Source organism: Aptenodytes forsteri, unplaced genomic scaffold (assembly GCF_000699145.1).
Source record: "Aptenodytes forsteri isolate BGI_AS27 unplaced genomic scaffold, ASM69914v1 Scaffold220, whole genome shotgun sequence".
Classification (NCBI taxonomy): Eukaryota; Metazoa; Chordata; class Aves; order Sphenisciformes; family Spheniscidae; genus Aptenodytes; species Aptenodytes forsteri.
The window spans coordinates 656,036-675,122 of NW_008794168.1; the positions used below are offsets into that span (position 1 = coordinate 656,036).

Consider the following 19,087-nt stretch of genomic DNA (forward strand, 5'->3'; position numbering starts at 1 on the left):
TCACTTCCTTTTCTGTCCTATTAAACTATCTTTATCTCAACCCATGAATTTTACTTCCCCCCCCCGCCAATTCTCTCCCCCATCCCACTGTGGGGGAGAGTGAGCGAATGGTTGTGTGACATTTAGCTGTCTGCCAGGTTAAACCACAACATCTGATGAACTAAATTACTGTATTTGCTGTTCTTTCCAAAAGAACAATTTGACCACTATCAGTGAAACTACTGCTGTGACAAACAAATGTTCTTTCTCACTCAGTAGCTGCCTTTAAAAGTCCCATGCCCAAACTTCACTGTAGAGTGGGCTACGCAGTCTCCTAATGATGGCTGCCTGCTGCACTCTTTCCTAATGCATATCCATAATCAAGAAATAAACAGCAGATAATTCCATACCCTCCTTTCCCCCCAAAAAAAAGAAAAGCAGTAAAAGCTATCTAGCCTCAGCCCACCAAATTAGATCAGGAGGAGGAACAACAGCAAGGTGGTCAGCAGCTGTCTTCCTCAAGAATATAACAGCTGGAGGCTGAAAGCCGGCAACACCCAAGCCTAGGCCACAACTATACCAAGTGTTGAGGCAGACCAAATGTGTACGATTTATGGGTTGTATTTAAATGACAGTGATACTACATTAATCAAATGAATGTAAGTTAAGGAATTCTCAATTAAGATTAAAAAACTTCAGAGAAAAAGACAAATTGTAACCGGTGTGTATATATATGTATATCATATATGATATTAAAAAGCAAAAGTGGCATCTAAAGTACGTCAATTTTAATGACAATTTGGCATGGTGGCAGTTATATGACAAACTATAATGAACAAATAATGGAAAATGTGACTCTTCAACATAAGTCTATGAATTCTCTCTCTTTTTTATAAAGAGTCAAAAGAACAAGTAGGAAGCAAAATTTTATTCTCAACATATTTAAGTAAAATGTCCTAGCTTAACTTTTTTCGTTTTCAGAAAAAAAAAAATCCAGCCACATAATCACCCTCTATGTAAGCTTCACGTTATGACACTTCAAATCTGTGCTGCAATTTTGTTGTTCATTGCACGTCACATTTAAGTCATTAGATAAAATTCTTCTGACAGTTGCTTTAAAAACATAGTGTCTGAATTCTTTGAACTTGGGCACAGTGCCCCATTAACGTTAATGCTTAGAAGTCAACAAGACTGAAGTTAAGTACCAGGTCAAAGCCTGCTCTCCTTTCTTTTCTCTTACAAATACAATTCTGCTCCCACAGGTATTCCGCTAGTGTCAAGAGGAAGGATGATGCATCAGATGAGAGAATGAAAACTCACTGAACCAAGTGTTTAAGACTTTGTACTGGATCTCTCCTTTGAAATAATTTATTAAAAATATTTGCCAAAGTTACCTTTGAAATCAGTAGATATTTCAAATGGGTGACAGCAAATTAACACTAATGTAAGCTAATCACAGGTAAACACCCTTTTGAATGTTTCCAAAAGGTTTCAGAGAAATTTTCCAATATCAGTTGCTTCAGTTCTCAATGAATTGGATGAGTATTTGAATGCACCATGATGGACTATTGCTTGGGTATTTTAAAAGTTAACTGAGCTTTCCCCACTTACACACAACAGTTTCTTGAGATTTTTAGAAAAGCACCAATTCACAATGGTTGGTGATAGAAAATACACTGCAGCAAGTGTCTACAAAGTCTTTCCCTGCACAGGTCACTAACTAGTGAGTTTTGCTGCAGCACAAAATAGGAAGGGCACTCCCCCCGCCCTGGAAAACCATGAAGTAATTTCGTAACAGAAAAAATTGACTAAATATACAAAACAATTCACATTACCTAAATAAGTTCAACTAAAAAGCAAATAATTGAACAGAAGAATGAACAACATTCATCTGTAAGCTTTTCATCCTCAAAATGCTAGTCTGTAGAATTCCTAACTTGCAAATGGTAACTTCTAGTCCCTGTCCCACACTAATCCAGGCAGAATGCGCAGCCGAAGCAGAGTCTAGCTTAATTTATACAGGACCAAGTATCAACATACAGAACAATTCTTTGTTGGTCACTTGATGCTTTTTTGCATCATTGCTGATAATCCTTATTACAGAGCACACAAGACTGACTGAGATTCATTAGCCTTTCAAGCTGCAAAACTTTGAATAAGCCTAACTAGTCCTAAGAGTGAATGCTTATTCATATTTTGCATTTCTCTGAATAAAAAATTGCTTTAAAATATACTTTGACTAACCTATTTCAGTTTAAAGATCACACACAGCAGCAACAGTATTTAAATTTTTGTAGTGTTTTCAAGACATTCTTTTTTACAAGAAGAGCTGATCAACTCAGGTGAATTTTTATATTCTGAGATGAACAAGAGAACAAGAGAAATTGTCCCCTTTATACGTCACTAATCCTACAACAAAATTGATTTTGCTCCTTTTTAGAATTTTATGTAACTTACAGTTCTAATAAAACTTTGATATTATAGACTATATTAAATGCTTCTTATACGTATGTCTATACTGCTAAATTAAATTTACATATGCCTTTTCAATTCATAAGCTTCCTAACAAAAGTAAATGATCTTTTAAGACAGGAATGATAACACCTTCATAAAGCCATTAACATATATATATAAAAAAAATCTGTAAGTTAAGAACACTTTTTACCCACTAAAACCAAACAAAACCACCCAGAAAAACACCTCACCTGCATCAGCTCTGGACCGCTGACCTGGTGATTTTCCAAATGGGGTCTTCATTCATCTGTGTTTAAGTGAGCAGCAAAGCTGCTGGACTAGGGTGAAAATCCAGTTCTTCCCAACTCCCAGGGTATCTTCTTATTCTTGGAATAAGACAGCTACTTATTAATCCACCATTCAATCATGAATTTGTCCTTCGTCAAGTGTAGAAGATGCACTTTTAACTACAGTACTCTGAAAAATAAAACAGGTAAAGTATAAATAGTTTGATTTGAGACTTGGTTAAGATAAGCATTAACTGACCTGGTTAAGATAAAAATATTTTGTTTCACTTTAATGCTTGTTTTCATACTCAACAGAAGTTCCTTCATATTCTGTTACTCTGAAACATTCAGCAAACAGAGGGCATTAGGCAAGAACACAGCAAAACAAATACTACGGCTGCTACTTTTCCCTCATATTCATAGGCAAGTCCCATATCACATCGAAGTCAACTACAAACAGAAACGAAAGCTTCTTAAAAACCACTGAGCTTAGTACAGGGATGAATGACTACTAGCTTAGAAGAAACTGTACTACCTTCACCAGAGGTGAAGTACAAATCAACTGTTTACATTTATTAGAAACAAAAACACCCTCACACCCACATAGCAGAACAACTTTGCTTCACAGAAGTTAAAAAAAGTCTGTTGAAAAAATCCAACACGTAAAAAGGTACCAAAACACTGATTCCACTGCAATGACCACTCAAGCCACCAATTTGTTGAGTAAGTCATCGGTTCATAGAAGATCTGCAGAGGTTTTTGGTGATTCTCTACACCTAAACTCATCAGATTCCTAAAACATTTAGTCATCACATTCCTCTAGATGAGGGAGATAAGCGAGGACAAGTTTTTAAAGTCCTTTTCAGGATCAATTACAGAAACTTGTGATCACCCGAAAATTTGAAGTACAGGTTGACTTATTTCAGACTTCCAACATTTTTGGACAGGAAACATTTATCCAGATTAATCCATTACTTCAGTGCTGCACATGGCTAAGACAAGAGAGGTCAGATCATCCTTTTAGCCCCGTTTCCTTAAGAAATGTCATTGCTGTAATCATGTTCTCTGTAATCTGTTAATCCATGCTGGTCTTCCCTCTTTTACTTTAGTTTTGGAACCTGCTGTCATTTTTCATACAGGGGTTAAAAAGAGGAATGCCCCTAACTAGGGCAACTAGTGATCCAGCTAAGGGAGAAAGTGTAACTTATGCTCGTGCCTTACTGAGTAAGGGAACATACAAGGACACGCCTTGAGGTATGGTAAAACCATTACGCAGAAAAATGCATTTATATCTAGTAACACTTGCCAATTCTTCCATGAATCACATCCATTAACTTCTAGGAACATTAGAGCAACACAGAGGAATACTCTTAGGAAAAAACAGCAACAGGGAGACAAACATTCAGTAATTTGCAGTTTTTAGAAAGATCCGTACTATGTTTGGAAGAGCTAACTTAAGACAGAATTCCTCACAGCCAGGAATTCGTAAGAATTTGTGAAATTAAAGTTAAAAATTAAAAATTAATTTACAGGAACTTGGTAGTTTTTCCACATTTCATCTCTTCCTGAAATCTACCATTGTATACGCAGCAATGCTGAATGATACCAGAGCGACAATAGTAAACTTTTCAAAAGCACTTGAAGATGCAATAGGAAGCAATTAGCTTGCTTAACTACTTTACTAGAACACAGTGTAAGGATTGTTTTTCTACTAAACTCAAAAATATTTTACTATGGATTAAAATACATTAGCACAGAAGCATCACTGATTACGAAAACAAACTGAATTCAGAGCACTGATGTGATATACTACCATATTCAGTCTCACAGGCACTGCATAAGCATACAAGAGACACCCAATTTTTTCCTCCAGGAGAGCTGTTAGCTGAGAATCAACTGTAATCTAGTGTTATATTTTTCCACTTAGAAAAACCCACATCAACAAAAAACCCTACCCCCCCCCAAATAAACCAAACAACCTACCACAAAACCACAAACTGTGAAAATTCTTCAGATTTAGAAACTAATATGCCCTTTTGTAGTAATCTGTTGACCTGTTATTCAAGAAGCTGTAAATATTTCGTAACACCTGTATGTATTATATACTTCCCCGCCCCCCGATTTCCAATTCATGGCAAAAATATAAAGTACTATATAGATATTTTAATTTCACTGGTTGCTAAGTAGCTATGTTTATAAGATAACTAAAACACCACAAAAGTTGTGGTTTTCTATGAGTTAACTTTTTTTTTCAACAGTATGTCCCCAATCATTACTATGCCACAAATCTGAAGTCATACCTCTAAAAAGAAAAATTACTTCCCAATCCTTTTAAAGTCACAATTCATTTGCTAGCACTTAATGAGTGTTTCACTGTACTCTCCGAACCTAAGGACACAGGGATACTGAAGTCAAAACCCGATTCAGCAGTTCAAACTGATTTTCTAGAAGCTAAGCCAGTAACTGCCACTAATTCAAAACCTCACTGAAGATTTTCACTGAAAGCAAGTGAAACTTGAGTTTTCCTAAAACTAGCATTCTGAATTCAATTTACATTTCAGTTTCACACTGACAGTTCTGAAGACATTAATAAGGAGGGATAAAACCTGATTTTCTGAAAATAAACTGATGTACTTTGAGAACATCTTGACTTTGAAAGCATATGTAACTTGAGTCTCACTTACTTGATTAAAAATAAACCAAAACCCATAAAACTTAGGATTCTTAAATATGATGAATGACAAAACAACTCATTTAACGCCATCATGCAAATATCTTAAACTCTTAATACGGAAGATCATCAAGAAAAAAATTAACTCACAAAATGCAAAACCTTTTATTACAAAATATTATTACAAGTCTCAAAGAATGTCATGTTCCATGTAAAAGTAGAAAAGTTTAACATGCTTCCGACGTATTCAGTAGCAATAAGCTATACTGTTAAGGAAGAGTAGAAACTCCTTGTTCGGATGCATGTAAGATGACTTACGAAACAACCAACTTTTTAGGGCAATTCTGTTGATAGCAGCAGATATAGCAAAACCAACACAAGTAGCTTTTTTGGATCCAAACTGACACATCCAAAACAAGTTATACTAGTCTTTACACACTGCCAGTAACTTTCAGAGGAGAAGTGCCACTGCCTACCAGTTAGGCACCAATCTCCCCAACACCTGACAGCACAAGTCACCAGCAGTGCAGCTGCAGGTTTCGGTTAAAGACAGGCATTCTTCTGACTTGTCATCAGCTGCAACTACTCACTCAGCCCAGGTGCTTTGCTTGTTTGTTTCCACAAACCTTCCTAGATCATAGCACACTTACATAAAAAAACCCAAACAATGTGGAAATTAGATGACTACTTTGTCCACTAGTGTTCTAATTATTGTGGAGTGTTTCACAGAAGGTTAAGTGTTAGACTAAAACTGCAAGCCCTACAAACTGTCAATCATACCAGTTTTAGTAAGAATAGTACAATCATGCTATCAGAGTAGGGAGGAAGACATAATATTAAGGCAGAAAAAAAAAAGCTGTGTTAAAAAATTATTTCTGCAGTATAAAGGCAAAAGGAGCAAAAAAGCACACAGACTGCAGCTTTCTCTGTGAACCAGCTTAACCCCCTCTATAAACTTAGTTGTTTAGAAACATTAGAATGTTTTTATATGAGCTTTTAACTCCATGAAAATAAGGGTAACCACCTAAAACAATTCTCTAGCTTAACTTTCAGTTAACTTTCATGCTTGTTTTTCCACCAAATTACATGCATGTCACTACAACACACAGTACAATGTTGTTTACTGCATTCTAGTGAAAGCTTCATGACCCTACTACCCATGGGAGAGGGATGTTAGTAGCACAAAAACATAGTTGTGATAATTAATGCTAATGGCAGCAAAAACACAAAGTTAAGTGCTTCACTCCTAAATAGCATACCTAAATTTTACCATCATGAAAACAGAAGGAAATAGTATCAGAACATTTGCTGAGACATTGCTTTCGGGGTAAAAGTTTGGAAGGAGAGGGAGAGTAACAGCATGTGTTGCTTGTATCTCTTAAATACAGAACTGCAAATTCAGATTATACACCCTTTGGTGTTAACTACAGACTCCCACCTTCTCAGGAGGTCTGTTCCTGCTTTCAGAGTTACCAGTGAGCAGGCCTTCTGGCACCACCTGGCGGACTCCAATATTTTCACTTTGACATCTAAAACATTTCTCTTGCATGCAACTCCCCCCCTGTAAGTTTGCACTGATAGTTGTTCAGCGGAGGACCGGCACGTCACAACACATCACAAGACTGTTCAGTGAAAGGAGTCATTCTGAAATGAAATGCATCAGCTGAAGAGATTCCTTGGTAAGCGGTATTTTGTTTTCCGTAACTCAGCTCAGAACTGCTGGTACATGTTTCAGTTGAAGTAGTACCACGATTTCAGCACTAACAATTTGGATGAAGCATGTATGTTATTTAGACTCCCTAATTCTTACTGTATGAACAGAAAGGATCATCCCATGCAAGTCTTCTGCACCCTCTTCCCCAAAGGCAATCTTAATGTTAAAATATCTCCTAAATAACAGGGGGAATAAAAATATATGCCTGGTTTTAGTTTGAGTTACTTCCCCCCCCCCCCCCCCCCCCTCCCCACCCCCCCCTTCCTTCCCTAATAAAAAACCCCAAACATTTTCCTGTGGTGTAAGAATTCAGCCACTCAAATTCCAAATTTATTTTGAAGTATCCCACGGGTTCATCCAACATATTGGTTATTAAGAACTTTTTTATCCTATCACTAGGATTTTGTGTGGGTAATAACATCTGATATATGAGAAGAAACATTACAGTATGTAAACTCTGAACACAGAAGTGATTTACAGCTGACAACCGTGAAGAGCAATACATTTCAGTTATGGATTTATAAGCTGAAAGACCCCACAAACAAAAAATCAAACCCCAGAGTAATCACATTCAACACTACCATCCTGGACAACTGCTTAAAATCACAGGAAGAAAACACTATATCCCATTTGGACATACTTTGCTGGCATCTGCTCCTTGAAAAGCCCTGGATTACTGCGAAAGAGGTCAATTTCGGGAAGTTAATTCTAAGCACCCTACAATGAAGGGTAGGGTGTTTGTCTTAAACATTCACAGAAGTACACATTGCATTCTTAAAAGAAATAAAATCCATAGGTGAAAAACAACTGTAAAATGTGAGATTTCCCAAATGTTTTCCAGCCCAAGAAAACAGTTGATGAATCTGACTAGTGCCACATCAGTGAAATTGATTATTAAAGTTTAGCTGTCTAGAAATTAAGCACTGAAGAAGGCAAAGTCTCTCCAGATAGTAAGAACTACTTTTTTGAAAGTTTAGGTATCTAGAATCGGAACTCTTACGTTTTAGAAATACACCAAGGTGGCGCTTTCTAAAGTGCATCTAAATCCTTCTGCAATCAAAGGATTATTTCAGACTTTCTAGTCAACTACAAATTACAGTGATGTCACCTCATTTTCATCTGACTGGCTTGATATTTTATGCTAGCCCTCAGTCTAAACTCCATTTCCAACATGAATGTGGGATTCTGGCCTCGAAAAGCAGCAGTCTCCACAAGTGGCATACCATAAACATAGTTCCAAGGGATTCCCCATGAAAGGCACTGCATTTACACATAACAAAGAATTTACTCAGTGGGCCATAAGTGGAAGCAGAGAGTAAATAGTAGACTGTCCAAGATAAACTGCCCAGAGATGACTCAACTAGCAGGTCAGCAGAGCCTAATAGCTATCTGACAAATAGCTATCTGATATCTGTTCAGTGAAAGCACAGAAGTACCTCAGATGTGTTTCAATTTACCTTCTTTTTTTCCAGTCTAGATTAAAGCTATTACAGATGATTAGCAGTAACTTTTGACCATAATAGCAGCCAAAAATTAGGCACATAGTGTAGCGCAGCGTGTACTGTAGTGCAGCCTGCATGCCTATCATATTATTTCTTTCCCTCTTTCTCTCTCAGTTCCATCCCAGCAATCTTCATATAATCTTTTTCTGTTTGCACAATACCATTGTTTTCACCTACCATTCAGGTACGCCTTAGAGAGAATATATGGCTTTCTTCCTCTGCAGTATCTTTCATGTGGATGATAGTATTTTCAGTGTATTCAAACACATGACCTAATATTCTAAGTATGTACGAACACATCATAAGAGAACTGGTATTCACCTTCAGGGTTACAAAGCCCCACATTGTACCAGTCTAGTTTTTCTATTTATTCTTCATTGGGGCAGGAAAAAAGCCCTTAGAACAAATTGTCCAAAGATTCTTAGCAAACAAAAGCAGAAGTTGAAGCCTGATCCATCAGAGACCTGGAATTATCTTCTACAGTTTCCCACACATAAAAGTTAAGTAGGAATCTCAACAAAACCTGCAAGAAGTTCCATTATTCTCTCTCCAATATCTGTCCAAGTAGTTTAGGAAATCACTGTGTGGGAAGCTTGAACGTGCAGTTATGGTAATGAAACCCTACTCTAGAAGCCTACAGAACTATGAGATCAATGCCTAAAAAGTCTTCCCGTAAAAAGATTTCTTTTTTACCATGAAATTACTATCATAGGATAAGGATAAAGGATTAAGGATAGAATTGATTAGAAGTTTAACTTGTTAACAGTTAAGGCACTTTTAAAGTGAGCCACATCTATTTTCTTGCTGACTTCACAAATGGTCAGAGGACTACTTTTAGAGAGCACCATGACTAGACATTAAGAAGAAAGTTAAGTTAAGAAAGTGCTACAAAGAATTAGCAGTTACCCTACACAGACTGCCACCCAGAAGTTATGAAATTGAACTGGATGTCTCTGCCAATTAACATAGAAAGATCTGTAAATGTTCTCAAAGGCTTGACATTATGCCTCAGTGTCATCAACACTTCATGCAGCAGCAAGATGTAATTGCCCAATAATTAAGAGTGACAATTTTGACAGATATTAAGTAAAAGTTTTATAACTAAACTTCAGCACTTGCATCGTATCAAAATCACTTTATACATTCAAAATTGCCTAAAACTATGACTTCAGATTCTTTTAAGAGAGTAAGAGCTGTTAAATGAAAGAGAAAGTGGGAACAAGAACCCCAATACATACATTTTTGATCAATGAAATCTGATAGAGAAGCTTGATTCACAACATACATGTTAAAACTATGAGACAGTTTTCCCTTGATCTTATTTCAGCAAATTCTGTGCCACTAAGAACACTGGAAAACACAGCCCACGATCAAATTACAGAACTGCAATATGAACTGTTGTAGCCCAAGCTGTTGAAACTTGAAGATAACGTAACTAATGTTTAGATTTTACTTAGATTTTGTATTTCAGAGCAATAAAAAAAAAATCTGCTCAAAGACTATGAAAACCAAACACAAAGCAAAGAAGCAGCATACAATACAGTGCATCCTGAAAACAAACTAAAATACTCTTGAACCTTATCTAAAAATTACATTTAAGAAAAGTACAATTCAGAAATCAAACCCTGGAAATATCAAAGTTAAATTCAACTTTTTTTGCAAGACACTGCTTGGTAAGTTAAAAAAGCCTTCTAAATTATTTTTAATTTTTTAAAAGACTTTTATTCTACAGAACTCTGGGAAATTTTTCCTCTTACTCTAAAGCATGCAAATCATTATGAACCTTTTTCCTAGTAGGATCCTTGGAACTTGCCACAATGCATTGCTATTTAATAAGAGTTAAACAAATATTAAAGGCGAAGTTGTGCACCTGTGACATTTGCTTCACTCTAATCACATACAGCTTTCTTTATAAAAACACAATTAATTCTTTCCATGTTCTTCAGAGCTCTGCTCTTCACATATTTCACAACATTTTAAGTACATGGATAATAACCGGTTTAGAGGTGAGATAAGCCTTAATGAGCGCACAACTGAAGTGACCATTAATACTGCATATGTATATTCAAGTGCTTCTATTGAGGGTATCAGGTTAAGAAGTCTGTGCCACTGTCAGCACTTAGCTTGCCTGGCTCTGCCCACACTTATTACACATCAGTTACCCTTCCAGATTGGCTAGGTCTTTTTACCTGTCAAAACCACTTGTCACTCTACCATAGTTTCTAAAGCTATCTGCCACTCCAGAATACTGAATTAAAGCAAACCAAGAAGTCTTTCACTTCTTTCTAAACTTTGTTTAAAGACCGTATTTGCCAAGCACTGCCTTACACTCTTTCTGCATTACCCTTCCCCCTGACTTCAGCCTCCAGTCTTCCTTGCATTTACATGTCATTTTACCATTGCTTTACAGAAAAATTCCTCCAGTCATTTGACAATGACCAGTACGATCAGCTGCCCAACTTTTTTTTTTTTTTTTTTAACATAGTTCCTCATACCAATACTCTCTCGGGATCACTGCAACATTTTTTTCTGTCCTAGCCTGTCTGCAAAACTAGCTGCAGTACATGCTTCTCTACGGTTTCTGGTTTCTCACCAAGGGCTACTTGTCACAAATAGCTTTTAGCCAAAACCTCTGAAAAACTCTGCCTTTCAGTCAGTAACAAAACCATTAAAAAAAGCATAAGGCAGAACACACAATACAAACAGAAAAAGTCTCACTGGTCATCTTCAGCAGCACAACAAATGACACACTAGTGAATTATGGTTGCAATCCTATCCAGCTCACACAATGCTGGATAGAAAGAAAACATATGCAGGGACTTAGGGAGCTCTGCTGCCGAATGCCAGTTGGTCTCTGCTAAGTATGCATGAACAGGAATTGCTCACTGCTTCTTTGTTCAGAATTGAAGTTTTTCATTAGCAGTTCACTAGTTTTTTTTAGTAAAAACATGCTATGTCCTTATCAAAGATATATATACTCTTTATACTCTTCAGTTTCACCCCTCTGATCTAAAGGTTGAAGTATTGGATCAAGAAGGCTACAGTTTCTTTCTACAGAAAAAATAAAACTATTTTTCCTAGTTATATCATCATGAAGACAATTAAGCAATTTTGGCTGAAGTTTTATTAGAAGTTCACTCCAGAGAGCTTAAAGCATACATCCAGAATAAGAGATGCAAATCTTAATGGCCGATCTCAGGCAGTCAAAAGCAATTGCAAAAAAGCCCTCACAAATTTGAGCATGAAGTAGCTTCCAGCAGGAACAGAACCATGGGCAGACTCACAGCACCACAGTCCCCAGTACCACAAAATTCTTATATGCCCTCTTTAGAAGCATTTCCCAACCACATTATCATCCCACCAGTCCAAAACGCAATTAGAGAAAGCCATTTTTAATCCCTAATCTTACACCAATGTATTTTGACTGGCTCCTACACACTGTTCGTTCCACCATTTTGTTAGAGGGTGGGTATTTCTCCAAAGTTTTAGAACCAGTGGTCCCCTTCCACCCAATGATCTCTCATTTACAATTAAATTCATAAGGCCATCCAAATTAATAAAAAGCCTATAGCAGAAATTCAGTTCATCAGCTACTACCTTAATGAAAATCTAAAGGTGAATATGCTTTCTAACATATTGGCAGCTCTTAGTTCAAACACTCATTGCATTGAAGCACTGAATCTTCATTAATGAATCATGTTTGTCAGAAAACTTTAACTGATATTTGCCAAGTCGTAAGTCATTTTCAGTTAAGTATTCAACACTTTTAGCCATCCAACAGCAAAACGCAGGGCACACATAAGCAAGTAGTCTGCAATTTCTTATTTTTTAAGTTTAAAAGAGAAAATGTTTTTAAAAATATTATTTAAAATACTAGTTGAGCTATCCAAACTACTGCCTTTGTACTTTAAATGAGAGCAATATTTTCCATTACAATACATAAAACTCAACAGCTCATACACTTGATCTTATGTTACTAGCCACAACTTTAGGAACAAGAGGCAGCACAGGATTTGGAAGCATGTTTAAAATTTCCTTCCAGTTTAAAATAAGTAGTTTTACCAAATTCTACATATCGACCAAAATTAGTTAATATTGTTAAGAAGCAAAATCCTGCCAAACACTATACTAGCTCTAACTTCACCAGCCTTCCTCCCTTGATAAGTGAATATGCAACTGAAAATAGTTGATCTTCCTCACCGTTCAGCAGCAAACACTTAGGAAGAGAGCTAATGAAAATAATCACTAGTCAGAATGAATTTCAAGCACATGTATCCATGCATACAAAACCGTGTACCGCAAGAGAGAGAAGTATACTGGTTAATTCAAGTGACCTCTTCCCCTTGTGAGTTTAAAAGGTGGAACAGCTCTAAACCCAGAAAGAACTTTACCTACTACAGCTGAACACAAAATACGATTATCACATATGACAGATAAGCACTTTGCATACATTAAGCAAGGGACAGTCTTGAGGTATACAGAATGAGTAAGGTAACCAATATTTCTAGATAAAGAGCAAAAGTTTTCCTATTTTATTGTTAAAGTCAGCAAAATAATTAAGGCTATAGGAAATCCATTCCTGTTCTATGTACGCAGGGGACAGTTTCCCTTTCACAGAAGGCAATCACATAGTATTGTTCTTTCTGACCTGCTTACTATTCCTTGCTTTGTTGAAACAGTATAGATATGTAAGTATATGACTACTAACTACACAGGAGTTTCTTCCCTGTCTTCTGCAGTTAAAGAAGTTTTCAGAGCAGGAGCAATTCTATTTACAGTTTTCTTATTTTAATGGCATATTTTATCACAATTAAGACATGACTTTATCTACTCTACATGGCATGCAACCTGTGACAACAAAAACTACTGGTATTAGAAATGCTTCAGGCATTGTCAATGTCCATTTAGAGGCCAAATATTCCAGCTGTGAACAATGCACTGAACACTTGGCACAAGTTTTCAGCAACTCAGCATCTCCCTCTCACGCTGTTTTTAATAGGATCTAAGTATTGCAAAATCCATCTCGAGCTTCTCCTCATGGTAGCTAGTTCCACTAGCAATGCATTGCATTGTTGATTTTTTTTTTTTAAACGAAAAATTATTGTAATTCAGCCTTAGACATGTGAGTTGCACCTCCTTACAAAATAGTCATACATAAGGCTGGGCCTTGCTAGTCCTCTAAAACAAAAGCTAACTTTTCCAGGTTTAAATGTCAATGCCGAAAGGTTCTCTGGATCACCTGTTTTAACACCCAGCTTATGCAATCATATATTTTAGAACTCTCCATTTACATTACATTTAACATCTGTCCACCTGTAAAGCTGGCTGGAATCAAGTTCCTCTGCTGAGGTCTCCTACTAATCCAGTATAATGCTTAAACAAGAAAAGGCAAGTGTGAGTTAATGTGATCTTGTTTCTGTGAGAAGTATTACAAAAGGACGCTTTTCTGTATTGGTAGAGTTGGAGATTGAGCTAATGTCTCTGCTCTAAGAGTAAGATTTGCTTGAAAAGAAACCCCTCTGTTTTCTCTTCCCTTAATTCCCCAGGACACTGGCAATTAAATTAGAACTTCAGTGACAAGTTGGTGAATTTTATTTCTTCTATTACAAGCCTTAACACTTAATTCTACTAGTATGGAGGTAGTCCAGTCACCTAATAGAGTATGATAATCCCAGCCCTCAAAGCAAGATGAATTCATCACACTGTTGTCTTCATATGGCTTAAGAAAAACATTATTCTAGCTCTCTTTGGAGAACAGTGGAAGAACACCATTTTTTCCCTCAACAGTAGACAACATGATCCATACAATGCCACACCATTAAAAATATTGTTATGCAAAAAAACCCTAGCCACGCCCACCAAACTAACTAAACTGAACTCTCAAGTTGTATTTGACTTTTATCAGCATTTTCTTTTAATAGCTTTAAAAAAAAATTGTTACCAACTCATACAAAACTGAAGCAAGTTTTCCTAAAAATGTCTACGTTATTCATCTATAGCTCTTCCAACTACTCCTGAATTAGTCTGTATGCTGAAGGCTTCAAAGACAGGTAAGTGCTTTCCCCTTCCCTGTAATACGTATAATAAAATAGCATCTCAGAGAAGTAGGCCTTAAAAAAGTCCTCAAAATTGTCATCTATTTTAAGCTGTCTCCTTGATGGTAGGTTAAAGTGATTATAGCTAAAACATTTTCCAAGTCTTGTGTTTTCTATTTACTATTCCTCTATACTTTCCATTTTTATTTTTAAAGTATAATGCCTAAAATTCTTCCCTCAGATTTTGTAAGCATGCTTCCATTTTATCTTTCAAATCACTAATGGAACTTGAATGAAAACTAATCCAAGGACATGCTAAGCATGGTTTATCAGAACTCCCCAGGAGACCGTGTAACAAGTTATACCTACAAGAATCTTCTACAGCTGAAGAAACTAACCTTCCCAACAAAAAACTACCACTCAGTGTGCACCTACAATTTATTTCTTATACTTACAGCTTCCATAAGTAGGTTAAATTAAGCGATGTTTTCATCTGAAGAAGGTTAGCTGATTGATGAAATCAATCTGTTCTGATACAATTCCCTCACAATACTTCACTGTATTTAAGAACACTTATGTTCTAGATTTTCTCTCTCAAAATTCACAAAAGCTCTTGTAACCACTGTTACAGATCTTTATGGTGCAAACATACAGTAATCTTTTAAAACCACAATGAGTAAATAATAATTATTATAATATATATCGAAAATGAAAATGAGTTGCTGCCTCAGACAGGCAGCAACGAAATGTGGCTTATTAGCTCTAATGACCAAAACAATCCAAGATGTGGGACAATTCACTACCAGTTTTTTTTAAATCTGTTTCCTAAAGAGTGGTAAAAGATTGGCAAACAGTTACTTGAAGCTAATGTAAGCTCAACAGAAAGTAAGAAATCCCTATAAATAATTGTAGACAAATTTGCATCATTCCAGCCCATTAGTGACTGAAACTGCTGTTTAAACTGTTCAGAGAAGAACTCTGAACTAACGGGAGAAAGAATCATCCTTTGGCATGGCAGATAATGACGGAAATAAGCAGAAATATGCTTCAGTAAAATCTGTGAACATTTAATTGTTCGTAAAATATTCTAGTGCAGCCCTACAACAACCTTTCAACTTGCAGCCTTATTTAGGTATCAGAGATAGAAGTCACTAAAGTGAAAGCAATACAAAAACCACTTTTATACTCAGCTTTGTGTTGGGTATAACCACCAAATTAATACAGTTCTCTGAACTTCAGGAACTTGCATAGCATGCAGCCTCTGTCACACCTGCATGTACATGATACACTGAGTGATCTTTGCAATAGCACTGGAAGCACAGATATACAAACGTGACTCCTCTTCCCCCTCTTCTACCAAGTAAGCTAACCAGAGACCAGCTAGTTTTTCCATTTGTGGAATTAAAAAAGATGGACAAAGGGGATGACTAACTTTACTTTCATCAGAAGAAAGGTGTACTTTTATCATGCTTTATCTACTTTTCGTCCTTTGTTTTTCATATAAAAGGCAGCAAGAAGTTCCATTAGTGGATACATCATTCAGACCAGTACTGTTGTGTAGGAACTAGCTCACCTCTGTCCAGAGGTTTTTAAAGTTCTTGATCTTCCCCTGATGAACAGACAGGTGCGCCTGCAAGAGATGATCATCTTGGCTGGTCCAGCTCAATAGTTCACAGATCAAGGCTCCTCCCATTGTTTGGGTCTTTGAATCAACTGGAAACAGTTTGGGAACCTCCGATCAAAGCCTTCTTCATTATGTTTAATTATGTGCTGCTCTGTATGTTCCTGGAGTTCTTCAGAGAAAGAAAAAAGGCCAGGAAAGGCCTATAACCCACTACTAAAGGAATCATGCATCAGTGGTTATGGAATTAACATCCAAAGAGCACTAATCTTTAAATGCTGAACCTCAAGTCATATGGCCTGATTAGCAGTAAGCGACAGTGATAACACTACATGTTCACTAAACCAGACAAGCTATCAGTACATCAGCTGATGGTTACAATTAACTATAGGCATAGGATTTTGCCTGAAAGGGAAAAGAGCTAGTCATCAACACGCGCAGGCAAAAAGAAACACTGACAAAACCAAAGTGACAAAATAATTAAAGAAAAACAAAATTCCTGAGGTAAGAGGGGTTGGTAGTGGAAAACGACATACGCATGCCATACCCAGAATGCAATAAGGGGGGGCGGGGGGGGGGAGCTCTTTTCAATTTGTTTGAAGTTTAGTCTCACACTAAATGCAATTAGCTTTCTGAAATTCCTTCCAGGTTTCAGGGGGAAAGGACAACTATATGCCTGCCATTTTAAAAATAAATAAATAAATTAATAACTCAGAAAACAAAAGAAAGTTAAGTTCTCCAAAGGTGTATTCCAGAAAGGCTTGCAGGTTTAGTCTGTTTTTTAGGGCTTATCAACAGTAAAGCTAGGTATTAAGCATTTGTCTAAAATTAAACTAATTTAAATGTAATAGTTTTTTATTTGATCTGCCTCCCACCTCAGCAATGTCACAACCAGATTCAGTAATAGTTGGCTAAGGGACTGAATGACATTTTGCCATATGCTTGCTCTTTGAAAAATTCCTTGTTTCCCATATTAGTCCAAAAAAATCCATACCAAAAATTGAACACAAGAATCCAAAAAATTGGATGTGAAATTTGGTATTAAAAACACACGCACTGGCTGTTCTTCTGAATAGGAATTTGGCTAAGGATGGAATAAGAGAACTGATCAGTGCCTAATGAGCTTTCAACAGCTTAATTAAAAAAAATTTATGTTGACAAGCACATTCTGTTAAGTTCCACATTAATTCATGTACAGGTTTTTAAATAAAAAAAACAGTTTCTAGTCTATTTGCTTTCCAACAGCTGAGAAAAGCAAGTGAAACATTTATCTATACACAAACCTTTTGGTCATCCTTTGGCACAGCAAAATTAATTTTGGAAAAAAATAATTTTGCCCTTACTGCAGTATTATGCACACCTTTGGTAGAACAACAATAAAGACACATGCATAGAGCACTTTTAAAGTGTTGTTTTAGAGCTCTAGCCTACTCTTCCCTCAAGCAGCACAGATAAGAAGCAAGACCTCTTTTGTTAATTCTGGAATTATTTGCCTATGCCAACAGAAGGCATAGTTCAATTTCAGTATTCTTCTGTCCTTCTACTATGGAACCATCATAAATGGCTATGAGAGTTTAGCCAAACAGCTTTAAAAACAGTGGTAAAGTTTATCACTTAGTAACGTTAAGCTATGATTTCATTTCTTTTTCACCCCATTGCTACAATTCTTCCTGTGACTTTACACAACATACCAGGACTCTGAAGCACAATGACTTTTTAAAGCATCCACATAATTCCTCTTACAGGCAATGCAGAACTACTTGCTGACTAAACCTTGTGTATGTTCCAACTTACTGATTGATCATTTAATAAATGCACAGCCCTCCATGCTTAAAGAAATCTTGTAAGATAATGCTTTTGTAAAAAAATCTGAAGAAGAGATCTAGTATTTATTCAAAGCCAGGAGAACCTTCCCTGCATCCCTTTATCCAAAGGTAAATTTTAACTCACTCCTAATTGTTCAGTCTACTGCAAATTACCTTGCATTTAACCACAGGGCAAGAACATGCACAGACACCAGGCTAACAACTTGTCACAGGTCGGTGTAATTGCCTTAAGTTGTACACTTTTGCATTATGGCAAATATGAAGCAGCTTAGCTTCTCCTTATTGATAGGTAGCTATCTTCCTCTTCCCCTGAATCCAAAAAAACTATATGCACAAAAATAACCATTGCCCAGGATACGACAGCAGCACCTTATTACGCCATATGCTTGCTACCATTCTATGGTAAATGCAAGTGAACTTTTAAGTGTTATAATGCAAGTATTTTATCCTTACTCACGCTCTTACAGATGGAGTTGACCCAAATAATTTATTATAATTGTAAGCAAATTTACTTAGTTTGGTTTGGTAACAGTTACAAAGACAGGTGGCTGGAAACTAGAGGGGGAAATGTCTATTTGAAAAAGTAAGACATTTCTCGGCTTATGTGTCTCCTCATAGGGCATACTTAGGTCAGCCGCCTTTGTTTGAAGACTAGGTTTAACCGCTATTGTGTTAGTCTGAGAAACATTGTTCCAAAGGATCACCTAAACATTGTGGAAGAGCAAGCCCAGGGCAAACATACCTAACCCTGCTGTTAGAAGGTAATGGAATGGTAAGTTACAACACTTAGCTAAGTCTGTTCGGTTAATTAATCATGGCAAATGAAACTCTTGGGTTCACACCTCTTTAGGAGGCTTGCTGATCTTTCTAAGTGACATTTTAACTGTACAACAGCCAATTCCCAACAACCCAGGCTAGTAACTGCTACATACACCTTCCAACATTGAGGGAATGGAAGTTTCATATCATATTTTAAAGGGGGGGGGGGGGGATCTTGC

General features: G+C 36.7%; 1 protein-coding gene across 1 annotated transcript in view; it reads right to left on the minus strand.

Annotated features, from left to right (window-relative positions):
- The window catches only part of SPIN1 (spindlin 1), a 53,238-nt gene that overhangs the window by 22,960 nt on the left and 11,191 nt on the right, over positions 1–19,087 (minus strand). Inside the window, exon 2 of the mRNA XM_009281662.1 lies at positions 2,685–2,910. Within this exon, the coding sequence (XP_009279937.1) occupies positions 2,685–2,736 (52 nt within the window). The 5' untranslated portion in view covers positions 2,737–2,910. The remainder of the gene's footprint in view (positions 1–2,684; positions 2,911–19,087) is intronic.